Source organism: Hermetia illucens, chromosome 4 (assembly GCF_905115235.1).
Source record: "Hermetia illucens chromosome 4, iHerIll2.2.curated.20191125, whole genome shotgun sequence".
NCBI lineage: Eukaryota > Metazoa > Arthropoda > Insecta > Diptera > Stratiomyidae > Hermetia > Hermetia illucens.
In genome coordinates this window covers 56,060,043-56,074,435 of record NC_051852.1, presented here as the reverse complement: position 1 = coordinate 56,074,435, position 14,393 = coordinate 56,060,043, and the positions used below count along the sequence as shown (strand labels likewise).

The following is a 14,393-nucleotide window of genomic DNA, read 5'->3' as shown; positions in this document are numbered from 1 at the left end:
TGTAAAACCTTTGATACCTTCATCATCCAGATAGTGGGTGCAACGAACATTTCTCCATTTGGTTTTTCCAAATATTCTTTTGACTCCATAATTATCCATATCGCAACTTGAACCTTAATAGTTCATTTTACATTAATCGGTGTGGATATTTTCAAACTTGTCTTTGAATGACTAGATATGCAGGATTTCAATTTTTCCAATTAAACTTTTAAACTGGCACACATCCGTCAGAGGTGAAGAACCTCGTTTTGCCATGTTCTTCCCAGTGCAAAGGTGAAATCTCGTTCTTCTTTGATCATATTGTGGATACGCTGAGGGTTACGACCATGACCACTGTCCAACTTCTGCTATAGTTTCCTGGAGGAGCTTCTTGCACGTTTGTTTATTGGCGGAGAAAAGTTTATTTTGGAGCAAAGCATGCTAGCATAAATAAATCGAAGATTTAGATTATATAATTGCAATCTTTTTTATTCTTACTTATCGTGGAACTGTTTAATTACTAGAAGTATTAGTACATTCTAGAAGAAGGTCGCTGCTTCCATTTTCACCCAACTTTGTTGATATTGAAATCCAATTTTCCATACTTTGTGCATGCTGCAATTTTCTTACGATACTTCATACATTGTTATTTCCACGCAAATAATTCCCTGATAATGGTCAAATACTTAGATAAGACGAGATCATTCTTAGGATTGTGACAACGTTAGAAGTTATTGAAACGCTTTCCAAGAAAGCATGAGAAAATTCTTCACCACTATTCATTGGCTCCTAAGTGATATGTTTGTGTCTACCGTTTTTATCTTTGCTCTTCTTGAAAGTAGGTCGTTACAAAATCGAAATACGATTATAAATTGACCGTAAAACAACAACAAAAATCTCAGCAGAAACTTCAGAACATTATCAAGACAAGATTTTATCTGCATCCATTGTTTCAAAAAATGTACCAAAACATGAGCCTTTTAAGCTATAAAATCGCAAATCACTTTGCCCCTTAACTGAGATAATGCTAATGATAACTTATCGGCATTATAAATATGATTCATCCAGTAACAACATTTCACTGAGTATAAACCAATCTTAGTAACTATTTCTTCACGTGCACTTCCACTCGCATTGATTTAAGAACAAAGTCCAATTCACATCAACGGGACTGCAGTGTTGAAATGGAGTTTCTTGGGAGTTGTTTTACTTTAAAGGAGTTGGGATTTGTTTTTTTTTTTTGTGAGTTCAATATTGATAAAAGAAAGTAACGACTTAAGATTTCGTCCAATATAGCGGCAATTCATCAGACGCTACCTCACCTCTGCCCTAGAAGTGATATAAGCGTATATGTACATTTAAAAACTCGACATGTGCGAATTATAGTGGATATAGGGTAGGCAACGATCAATGAGTAGCTATCCAATCGCTACTTTTTAAAAAATGGGTGCTTGGCTCAAAATGAGTCCACGGACTAAAAAAATAGGGGAATATATCCAATTGCTTCGGGCCACTAGCAAGTGGATGCTGGATAAAGGTACAAATTACGAATTTTTCACCATATCTTTTTTAATATCTTGAGCAGCGCAATCATTTATTTTAGTTCATTATTGATTGATTATTGAAAATATTGAAAGGTAAATTTGGCGCCTTGTTAAACTTTTTTTTGTAAATTTGGGTGTTTTTCCATGGCTTCTTTAATGCATGAAAAGCGGCCTAATGAATCGCTATTATCCTAGTTTGCGAACCGTAGAAATATGTTTTGTCTAAGTTGTGAAAATTTCAAAGGATTTCGCTGGATAGATTTCGAGTCATGGTGGCAGCTGATTTTCAACATACGATTTCGATAAAAACGCATTCAAAAATTAGAATGTGATTATTAACAATAAAATCTTAACTGGCCATCAATCTGCTATACCTTCGGTTTCTTAAAAAACACATTTAAAGCGTTAGCTTGAATTTTCCCTCTTTTAGCGAAGTCATTCGAACATCGTTCGGACCGGCAGATTCGCACTTGATTACAGCGGTCGACATTAACCTGACATACGACACTTTAACTGTTTAACACTGTGATTGTGGAACGACTCCGAATATGAAAAAATCACTTTGCCCAATCGTGCTACACTATCTGACCCATGAAATGACCCCCTTAATTTATTTTACCAACCGAATCGGCTCCTCTGGATTTTCTCGTACATATTTCATATTTGGTATTATATAATATAAATTATTCTATATATATATTCACCACTGTTGTTGCGGTCATCAAGACCGTGCTACCCCATAACGATGCCCGAGCAAGATGTCAGAGCCCAAATTGGAATCCGGATAGCTGAGTGGTTAGAGCACAAGGCTATCGTACGGAAGGTCGCGGTTCAAATCTCACTGGCGGCAGTGGGATTTGTATCGTGATTTGACGTCGGATACCAGTCGACTCAGCTGTGAATGAGTACCTGAGTCAAATCAGGGTAATAATCTCGGGCGAGCGCAATGCTGACCACATTGTCTCCTACAGTAACTGTAGTGTACCGTTTCGGTCTTGAATGAAGTGCTCTAACACACTTCAAGGCCCTGATCCAATATGGATTGTTGCGCCAACGATTATCATTATTATTAAATTGGAATCCAGATCATCTATCAAGATTACAATGTCACCTCTTCTGAACTGCGTGCATAGAATGAATCCTTTTACGCTAGATTGGAAATCTTCGTTGGTGCGAAGCTCTGGACGATTGTGGATCGAAATCCCGTAGTTAAAATCCTGTTAAAAATCGAATCTCAGGATATGAGAAAGCACTTTATGTTAGCCGTCAGAAATAACCCGACACGAAGGGATATTTTCTAGGCATCGTCATCTCATTTCGATTAGAAGCTGAATGCTTAGCCTATATTGTGCACACATTGCATAATTCAGTCATATCCAGTTTTCGATAGCCAAGGGATGTGGCCGTAAAGTTACCGACCTTCTTCGGCAAAATCATATTATTTTTCAAAACAAAACATGTCGAGAAACCGGAAGCTAGACGCTTCAGGTATGAAAGGTTTTGTGTATTTCTCTTATAAGGAGATTTGAGTGTGCATTTTTCCCATTAGTGTGTAGCACGTAAAATATGCATATATTATGTGAAAATATCCACTTTCAAGTGATGTTGACATTCATAGTCTTGAATTTGCGGAGAAGCGACAGTTTTGATCTAGTATAACTTTGTTAGTGATAGTGAGATTTTCATGCTGTATGATGTAGCCTGTATTGCTGCTAAATTTCGTGATTCTAGGGTGAACTTAAGGGTTTTTTTTTGTTAATTACTAAAAATTATAGTACTGTACTATTATTAACTTTATTTGAACAGGTGTCGATATGGAGGGTATTTTGGAGCCTAGGCACCATATAGTGGCAGCCCCTGGTTTTTTTTTCAGATTTTTCGGTTTGGTAGTTTCTGGGAATGGGTTCGTTGAAAAAATAATCACTTTCAACCCCTCGCACTCCTCACCTTTCCAACAAATGTCAAAATTAAGACCGGCTTTGAAAAGTACTAACCGAGACCTTTAATTTGATACCCCACATGACTATATTTGATGAAATTTACACCCACCCTTTTGCCCCCCCACCGAATATAGTCATGTAGGGTATCAAATGAAAGGTCTCGATTAGTACCTTTCGAAGCCGGTCTTAGTTTTGAGAGTTGTTAGAAAGGCGAGGAGTGGGAGGGGTGGAATGTGATAATTTCTTTAACGGACCCATTCTCAGAAACTACCCAACCGAAAAATCTCTTAAAAATTCATGAAGCTGCTTCTATATTGTGCTCAAGCCTCAAAATACTCTCCATATCGATATCCGTTCAAATTGAGTTAATAATAGTATATTACCATATTTTTGGGTAAATTGAGTAAAACCCCCCTTAAGTTTAACCCAGACATAAAATTTGGTAGTAATATAAAATATAATATGAAGCATATTATCTCCAAGTTTTATCAATTTATTTTATTGGATTAGCAACAAAGTTACAGTAGCCCAAAGTTGACTTTGGGACTATCAATATCACACTAAAGTGGGTAGTCAGACGTGTTAAATGCATATACATAACGGGCTACGTACAAAGGGAATAGTTCTACATTCAAATATACTCACAGAAGAAGCAAACAAAACCTTTCATACTTGAAGCGCCCAGCTTCCGGTTTCCCGACTTGTTTCTAGTTGGTGGCGGCGAGATTTGTCTTGTAGGCTGGATGTGTTACATCATTTTACACAGCTGTGAAGGATTTGTAATAAATCCGGGCATGTGCAATGCTAACTCCCTTTATGTTACAGTTTGAAAATTCGTGTAGCATTCTTTAAGGCCAAGTTTCAAATGAGATTATAGCGTCACTGATTTTTACCAATATTTTTTTCTAATTCAAATGAGAAAATTCCTGTCATCAGAGCTAGAAAACTCCCATGAAATGAATGCACAACATTGCTTGCGAGCAGTGTAAGAAAGTCTTTCTACAGGCAACAGAAATGCTGGCAACCAAAAGTTGACGAGAATTAGTTTATCGTTAATGAAGTATGGATTACAGTATATCAAAATCCAGGATCTGGCATCATGTGCTTTTACTGACTTTGGGACTTGGGTTAATAAAGATGTATGGTTAATATTAAATGGAAATTTGAAAATGTTAAGACAATAATATCATATAGCACTGGCGTCGGAGTAATGAGAAAGGTGGTTGGTAGAAAGGTGGAAACTGTGAACGCTCACACATACAGTGAGTTACATCCTTTTACGTTGAATTTAAGGGGGGCCCCTATACTTGCAAAAGGGAGGTGTAAAATTTTTTTTCATCAAATATAGTCATGTGGGGTATCAAATTAAAGGTCTCGATTAGTACTTTTCGAAGCCGGTCTTAGTTTTGACATTTCTTGGAAATGTGGGGAGTGCGGGGGGTTGAAAGTGATCATTTCTTTAAGGGAAAGTGGACATATGCTTATATTACATGCTACGTACTAAGAAATACACAAAACCTTTCGTACCTGAAGCGTCCAGCTTCCGGTTTCCCGACTTGTTTTCAGATAGAGGACTATGCGAAAAATTCTTGTTTCGATACGAAGTATGAACACAAATGTGTTAAGATCCATAATCTCTCTGATATTCACGCGACATTGAAGGTTAGTGCATGATCTCAAATCAGATCTAAACTGGTATGGGGATGCCAGGAACATCTCAAAACCTTTACTGTCAAAAACGGTTGTGACAACCTTCGAATCTGTTACTCCAATTAACATCATAAACATGCATTTTGCGAGATTCTTCAAAGCATTGTTATCTACAATCAGATAAATACCATAAGTGGGATATCAAGCGCTGCATCATAGGGAAATCTCAGAGGAATTCACGAATTAACAGCGCTACATCTGCCTTCATTGTCATCCAGCATTCTCAACATGCAATTATCTCAACATAAAACCGCGGTTATTCGACGTGAAGGTTCTTGGTGCCAGCTTTATGGGAGATTCAGATAGAAAGGGACTATCACTTTTACTCGAAAATTTAAAGTTTTCATCAACTTATGTCTGTGTGGTATTATTGCTTCACAGTATCCTAGGATGGCCCTGCCACAGTGCATGAGGACAACCATATATAAAATGAATGATGAGGCTTATTAGAATCCCTTCGAAGGTTAAGTTTTAGGAAATTTCCTCCCTTAGAGGTATTTACAATAACTTTAGGGTATATTTAAACAGCAGCACTTCAATATAACTTGCGGTAGTTCTGGCGATAGAAGGTCCTTTAATCACTGTTACTCTAGGAGAATATTGAAAGAATTTTAGTAATTTTTATGGTTAGTCATTTAAGAGTGTCGAAACGAAAAAATGCTTAAGGACTACGTGGAAATTAGTAGAATGGTAGATTATTGTTATTGTATTGTGTGTGACTGTCTGAAAGATCCTAGAAATTGAAAAGGAGGGTCAAGCCCTGAACTATTTCGAAGTTCGCATGATAAATGTTTATAAAGGAATGTCGTCTAGAGTCTAAGCTAATAAAATTGGATTTGGATCAAAAACTGGATGAAGAATCCTTCCTTATATAAACAGGATAACTTAAGATAGTAACCCGTACTATTCCCCGACATAAATATTGTTGAAAATGTGGGAGAATATTCGCCCATAATACAAAATTTCTCAAAAATAACATACAAAAACCTCTTGAATTCCTTGTCCTCAATAATTTTCAAAGTTATACTAAAAAGTGGAAAGAATTTTGTTTTTTTGTATAAATTTAAATTATTATTGTTAGTTGTAATGTTGTGGGGTTGCTGCAAATTAACAAAAAAAAAATAAAATGGGGCCAGTAGAAGCCTGAAACGGTCGTAATTCGGGGCAATTGACCAAGGTGGTCGTAATGATATTATAAAACGAAAATGTTGGAGACTAATGTCATCAGAGCTATTAGCAGAAAACATTGGTTATGTCATGTGTCGGGTGTGGAAAGCAGATCGGTTTTCAGCTAGGAATAATACCCTGGTCAAATATATATAAGAAATATATATAGAAATGTATTTTTCCTTAAATTCAACATGAATTCCTGCCATTCGTCATATGTGAAAGATTTAACAGAAATTGCATGACAATATATACGCTTCAGCATTTTAATCGTTGAGATTGCTAGAAATTAAACTATCTCGTATAAAAAATTTAGGTAGAAAAATTAACTGTATATTTTCTCGATTCATACTCATAATTTTGTAAAAAATAGAGGGACTAGGAGGAGTAGGATTTTTCAAGAGCATCGATTTTAAGAATGTCACAGTATATTTGCAAATTTGAAGAAAAGGAATAAATCGATCATGCTTAAAAACCAAAGTTATTAAAGAAAAGTCTACAAGTGAGCCATCGAAGTTACCATTGGTGAACCAATTTAAAATAAAAAACATATTAAGGTTTCCTTTTTAGCGCAGGAAATGAAAAATTATAACTTTGTCACGTCTTCCCGGTTCTCAACCCGAACCTCGGTTTAAGGGTTCCGTATACCAAGTTCTCCTATATTTACGACCCACAGGATCATCTTTAGTCCGTTTTCCTTGAAGATTCGGATGTAGATCCCCTTAAGCACTTGGAACGTAGCTCCCTTGTTTGCACACAGGAATAATGATGTGGGGTTTTCTTTTGGAATACGTTATGAAGCTATTTTAACGATCGTGAACAGATTGTTGATCCAGCTAAATCCGTCTGTAGATGCATATGAAGTACAGGCAAGTACATTTAAGAGGTGGCAATTTTTAACGGAATTCTAAACGAAGAGAAGTTTCCTGCATTTAGCCCTCTCATTGCAGTGTCAGCGAATCGCTTCATATAAAATTCATTCAATTTTGAATCTACACAAAGTTTTTTTTTCAAAGTCGTGTGGCTTTCGTCTAAACAAAGCCCACGATCTTCCATCCCTATTCCCTTTGAAGGTTTTGTGTAAACACGAAACCTTATTAAAATCGGTTTACTGTCTGTCTGTCCGTCACACGCATTTTTCCGGAAACGGTTATAGCGATTGACACCAAATTTGGTAGAAAAGTGGGAACTGTGAACGCTCACGCATGTAGTGAGTTACATACTTTTATGTTGAATTTAAGGGGGGGGGGGGGGTTCCCATACTTGCAAGAGGGGGGTGTAAATTTTTTTCATCAAATGTAGTCATGTGGTGTATCAAATTAAAGGCCTCAGTTAGTACTTTTCGAAGCCGGTCTTAGTTTTGACATTTGTTGGAAAGGTGGGGAGTGTGGGGGGTTCAAATTGATCATTTTTTTAATGAACCCATTCTCAGAAACTACCAAACCGAAAAATCTACAAAAAATCAGGGGCCTGCCACTATATGGTGCCTAGGCTGCGAAATACCCTCCATACCGATATCTGTTCAAATAAAGTTAATAATAGTACATTACCTTAATTTTTAGTAATTGGCAGGAAAACCCCCCTTAAGTTCACCCTAGAATCATGAAATTTTGCATCAATGTAGGCTACAACATACAGCATGAAAATCTCACCATCACTAACAAAGTTATAATAGGTCAAAACTGTCGCTTCAGTGCAAATTCAAGACTTTGAATGTCAATATTACTTGGAAGTGGGTATATGCATATACTACGTGCTACATACTAACGGGACAAATACACACTCAAATCTCTATATAAAAGAAATACACAAAACCTTTCATACCTGAAGCGTCTCGCTTCCGGTTTCCCGACTTGTTTCTTATTCAAATATGTCGAAAGAAGATAAAAATAGATGAAAATATTAATTGTTGCTACTTTGCACTGGAGTATTTTGTCTTCTATGAGAAAAAAAGGCATTACATCATACTTGTAAATAAATCAAATTTCGATAATTTATCAATTCCTATTTTTCTGGATATCTTGGATACTGGCAACTGGAAAATGAAGATAAAATGTTGTTTTCAACATCTTAATTCTGCGTTCGATTGAAAGCCGAATTCAGTTTCCGGGTAGCACCATTTGTTGACTTTCGCCAAATTTTTGAGTAGTCGTTAAAGTGTCTCCCGGTTACCGCGTTGACGGCACGTTTGCGCACAGCATTAACGCAACAAACCTCTTCAGTAAAGTTGAGCGCAAAACAAGTTTCATGTAAGTTTCACGGACGCACTGCAACCGAAACATCGTCACTGTAATCGGATAATTCCAACCATTCTCTTCTCTTACGCCTTTGTATTTTCTTTTCATTCAGCTGAGGCATTTTTTTCCGATACGACATTCATAAGCGAATCTAGTGAAGTTACGACAGTTGGCGACAATGGCGTCGATCAATGTGTAAATTGATTATTTTGCTAATATTTTCACATTGAAAGATAAGAAGGAATATTTCTTAACGAGAGATTTGATACGATCGGAATCGAATGTGGGAGGAAGCGAGGCACTTGCTTTTCGAATTCTAATTATCCAATTTGTGAAATGCAAGTCTGCGTGACTTTTTTGCAAAGATCGATTGAAAAGAATTTAGTTCATCTTATCTTTGATTTTCATGAAACCTTGCCTTTTAGAAGATTTCAAAGTGTGGGAAAATTCAATATGTATGAATATATTTGCTCTATGACTGACTATTTTCATTTGCTTTACCTCCAATTAATGAGATAGTGCTTTGTACATTTTGTTTGAACGCTTTCTATAAAGATTCCAGGTTTTCAAAATTTTGGAAAATCACATGGAATTGGGAGATATCAATTAAATTATAAAAAACTTATTCAGATTGATGAAATCATTACCTAATTTTAGATTTTCTTCTCTTTTGGTTGCAGATTTGAAAAGGGTCAAGATCGTAAAACTTCTGTAATGATTCTAACAAGCTGACTAAATTGAGCAATTCAATGCATCTCTGGTAAGATATGAATGAAGAATACTAGAAATTCGCATGAAATCTCTTGCAAGGGTAATAAATGTGCGACCTTTAAAGAGGATCGCATCCGTTGATGCTTAAAAATATGCATTAGCGAGCATTTCATTTTGCAATTATATTTTTGCTCCCGAATTTGATCTCTCTTGCTTTTTTAGTTGGAGCTGCTTTGATTCCGTCTACTGCTGATTAGTGATGCAAAGTAAACTTGAAATCAGCTTTTCAAGCCGGCGTCAAATTTCCTGACTTGTTGTCAATTGTCCGTTGTTTGCCTATAGGATCATTGTTGCTCCAGCAATGTGTGTTTGCTTCTTTGGCTAACCTTTTCTTTTCAGAAAATTGTTAACATGATTTCTTTTTTAACTGAGTCCCAATGATATACTTCCTTTTAAATGAAAACTGATAGTCTAGTGCCAGCCATGGATTAATGCTACCATATACGCAGCATTTCCAGCTCAATGTATTTGAAGGTGGACTGGCCAATTTTAAATTGTCGCATAGATTAATGTTATGAGTGATTGAACATTTACCAACACATCATCTATATCTTCGATATGCAGAAGAGTCAATTACTCTAATTATATTCCACGAAGAATCTGAATGAATTTCGAGTTATATCGCAATGCGCAATGAAAGAAAGGAAAAAATAGAAGTAATGGTTATTGGCCGAAATAGATAAAACGAATAAGTAGCTCTTCAAAATTAGTGCGGTCCGCAATAAAGTATTTCGGGCAATCAATCGGTTTACTATCTGCTTCTTTCTTTTTGTCTCTTCCATATTACATCTTACTTATTTCCTCGAGTATACAATTTCATGACAATACAAATCATATGGTACAAAGAGTCAGAAATTTGGTAGCAATCGTATTATTATTAATATATTTCTAATATATCAAAATTGCAATGCTTCCTACAATAGTAAAGACCTATATGCACCGCGAGAGCTGTGCCGTCTAATACATACCATGTTTCTAAAAGTTCTATCAACCCAAAAACCACTTTTGGATAAACAAATTACATTGTCATCCATACAATTTCTTCAAGATTGTGAATTTTTCATTAATGATTTGAAAAATGTGGTGCTAATGGGATTTTTGTTTGTTTCAGACTGCGTAGAACGACATGCAGCAGAGAGTAACCGAAACGACTGCCACTACTGTTGTTGTGAGTATCTCTAAATTGTGGTAAGCATAGTTGTCGACATATTGCGATGTTGTGGCACATAATTTTAAAATTACCAACAATTCCTTTAATATTCAATAGAGAGCATTGTATCTTTTGCTGCTGAATAAACCTGTTGTCTTAACGTATTCCATTTGAGAGTGAGTTAATTTGTTGTATTGATAATACTTCTAACATTGTTCAATATCATTTCCTTTCATTATAGCCTGATTTACTCCAAAAAAACACAATGGACCCAAAAGTGCCCCCGCCCCGCATTGAGCCGACTGTAGAGCCGGTAAATGGCATTGTACAACCGCCTGTTGTGCCACCGCCTGAACGGCCAGGGCGAAATACAAATCAGATACAATATCTGCTTAAGACAGTAATGAAAGCTGTCTGGAAACATCAGTTTTCCTGGCCTTTTCAGCAGCCAGTCGACGCGAAAAAGTTGAACTTACCTGATTACCACAAAATCATTAAGCAACCAATGGACCTGGGAACAATAAAGAAGCGTTTGGAGAATAACTATTACTGGTCGGCGAAGGAATGTATTCAAGACTTCAATACAATGTTTGCCAATTGTTATGTTTATAATAAACCTGGCGAGGATGTTGTGGTTATGGCGCAAACTTTAGAGAAATTATTCCTGAGTAAAATTGAAGGTATGCCGAAGGAAGAAGTGGAGTTGGAACCGCAAGCGCCGAAAGGAGCGAAAAAGAAACCACCACGACCGGCGACGGGAGCGGTACCTGCAGGTCCACGTGGTCGTCCAAGCTCTGCACTGGGTGGAACAGTTTCGTCGACAGGGCCGGTTACCCCAGTAGGAGCAACAGCCATCCCAGCAATTCCACCAATTGGTACTGTTCCACCACAAACAATACCGGGTAGCACAAACACCACAACGACGGCGGTTGCGCCTGCCCCAGTGCCTGCATTGGGAGCGGTGGCTGGGGCTGTACCGCCGGTTCAAGCGGGAGCAGCAAGTGCAGCGCACAATACGATCCCCGGAGCACCTGGTGGTGCTGCAGCTCAACCATCCGTGGTGGTGAATCCTAGTATTCTGCCAAGCTCACAGGGTGGAACTACAGCTGTACCACCTTATCATGTAAATAGTACACAACCGTCTGCAATGGACGCCGTTATACCTCCTCAACAACCCGCCAAAATGCGTAAAGGCATTAAAAGAAAGGCAGACACAACAACGCCAACTGCAAATGCATTCGAATCGCCATATACAGCTATTGATTCAAAGAGCGCTAAGATAGCTACGAGAAGGGAATCTGGACGACAGGTAAATAAGGTAGGCGGTGGTGTGTACCAGTAACAAATTGCATTCAGGTCTCGCACTCATCTCACGCCTAATACATTGTTGAAAGTGAAATAATCCGTAGCATCTTCCATACGTTTATTAGGAAAAATGAGAGTTTTCTCAATAACGGAGTATTACATTTTCATCAACTTTATATTTATTTTTACGCCATCAGTTCCACCTTCATTCCTTGCCATACCATATAATTTTATTTGTGAGTGGGCACTGTGCTCTATAAAGAGAATATTGATTGTATTTTTCAGGAATTGACGCCATTCCAATCATCGAACTACCCAATGTCACCAATAACAGGTGCTCCCCCTGGAGCACCTAAAAACAAAGAAAAGTTATCAGATGCATTAAAGTCTTGCAATGAAATTCTGAAAGAACTGTTTTCTAAGAAGCATTCGGGTTACGCATGGCCTTTCTACAAACCAGTCGACGCAGAGTTGTTAGGACTGCATGATTATCACGATATCATCAAAAAACCGATGGATTTAGGAACAGTTAAGCGAAAAATGGATAACCGTGAATACAAAACCGCACAAGAATTTGCTTCTGACGTTCGGTTGATTTTCACCAATTGTTATAAATACAACCCATCAGATCATGATGTGGTTGCCATGGGGCGAAAGTTGCAAGATGTGTTTGAAATGCGATATGCGAATATTCCCGATGAGCCTGTAACAAATACTGGATTTATTAAAAACGAGAGTGATTCTTCATCAGATGAATCTAGTGACTCTGAAATGGAATCGAACTCGGATGAAGAGAGAAGTGCGAAGCTGAAAATGCTTGAAGCAAAATTGCTGGACTTACAGGAAGAAATGCGAAAACTTCGCGAAGAAGCGTCGGTTAAAAAGAAAGCCAAAAAGAAAATGAAAGAGAAGAAAAAGCAAGCGGCAGCAGCTGTGACAGGCGGAGCGCTGCCTGGGGCACCTGGTGAAATGAAAGTTGCGAGTGAATTGCATAGTCATGCAACGGCACATGGTGCAAATGCCACAAAAGGCATAACGCCGGCAGCAGCTGCACTGAACCCAGCGGTTAGCGGTTCAACGGGGGCAGCTGGAATTGCGCCAAATGCAACTGCGGCAGCAAATAACAAAGGTGCTAAAGTGAAAGGTCAACGAGGTCCAAAGCCTGGTGCGCCGAATGCTACCCAAACGGGTAAACGAGCTAAATCGTCGAATGCGGCTCCGGGTGCACCTCGTGGACCGGGCAAGAAGAAACCAAGTCAATCTATGAACTTCGACTCAGAAGAAGAAGATACTGCCAAACCTATGTCATACGACGAGAAGCGGCAGCTTTCACTTGATATTAATAAACTGCCAGGTAAGATTCCTTTTGAATACACATACACGTAAGCAAATGTATTTGACTGAATTATTGGCATTCTGTACAGGTGACAAATTGGGCAGAGTTGTACACATCATACAAAGTCGTGAACCATCACTACGAGATTCGAATCCAGATGAAATTGAAATTGATTTCGAGACACTGAAACCATCAACATTACGTGAACTCGAAAGCTATGTTGCATCATGTCTTCGTAAAAAACCTCGTAAGCCCTACTGTAAGTTTATCCCAATGACACACACTACTGCCATAAAAATGAAAACTACAATCCTTTCGAGAAAAGGAGTTTTCCTACCACAAGTCTGCAATTTCATAATTTCGTTCTCTGTAATTTCTACACTTTCATAATGCTATGTTCTTTGACACAATTGACAAAAGAGAGGAACAGATCGCAAAAATGTCACTTTGTGTTTAGAAACTAAAATAGAGCAAAAGAAGCGCAATAACCGAACTAGATTTTACACTTTTCAAAAATTTTACTTTGATTTTTCGTTTTTATTTGCTCTTTCCACATTCCACTTTTCATGTTATCACAATTTTCATTTTCCACTAAGGGCAGTTTGATGTTGAAATTATTGTAATTAACACATGACCGACGCCGAAGGGGTATATGAATTTGTAGAGTTTATGGGCATGGGGGAGTTGGTAGTGACTGACTTGATGTGAGTCTTGTCTAACTTTGATCTTGATTTTTCCGGCATATTTTCAGACATAGACATATCAAGGAATAGAGCTTTGAACTTTTTACATTACACAGCCGAGATTATAATGTTGATTTTCCAGACGTTTTTCTTAAGAAAAGCTGACATATTTGAACAGAGATTGTTAGCATTGATAAGAGTTAATTTTCAGTCATCTTCGTAATATAAATCGAAATTCGGCAGCATCACACTGTTGAAAATGCAGAAAGTGATAGTGAAATTTTGCAATTGTCTGCTTTCTAGCGCTGGTTTCCATGTTATCGTTTCAATAAGCCGCAGAATCATATAGTATGTATTGAATGTTAGATGGAGAGCTATGCCATAAACTCGAAAGGTTTTATAAACGTTCAAACTTCGGTCGGTCGGATATAGTTCCTTTATTGGAAGAGCATCACTTTGTATTTGCTATTCACTTTTCTATTATTTTTATTTTCAAAATATATTATAAATCATCTAACTAAATCTTTAAAGATAATATATGAAAAATATGAATATACATGTCTAAATTTCA

The 14,393-nt window shown here is 37.5% G+C and overlaps 1 protein-coding gene across 14 annotated transcripts in view; it reads left to right on the top strand.

The window, feature by feature from the left end:
* LOC119653500 (homeotic protein female sterile-like) overlaps positions 1 to 14,393 on the top strand; it is a 47,616-nt gene that overhangs the window by 8,152 nt on the left and 25,071 nt on the right. For 4 of the 14 annotated variants that reach the window (XM_038058145.1, XM_038058136.1, XM_038058138.1 and 1 more), the window contains 5 exons: positions 9,258 to 9,337; positions 10,460 to 10,516; positions 10,740 to 11,816; positions 12,089 to 13,157; positions 13,228 to 13,398. In XM_038058145.1, coding sequence (XP_037914073.1) covers positions 10,475 to 10,516; positions 10,740 to 11,816; positions 12,089 to 13,157; positions 13,228 to 13,398 — 2,359 coding nt within the window. In that variant the 5' untranslated portion in view covers positions 9,258 to 9,337; positions 10,460 to 10,474. Of the gene's footprint in view, positions 1 to 9,257; positions 9,338 to 10,459; positions 10,537 to 10,615; positions 10,675 to 10,739; positions 11,817 to 12,088; positions 13,158 to 13,227; positions 13,399 to 14,393 lie in introns of all 14 variants that reach the window. The other 10 variants (XM_038058140.1, XM_038058137.1, XM_038058141.1 and 7 more) reach the window with 7 other exon arrangements.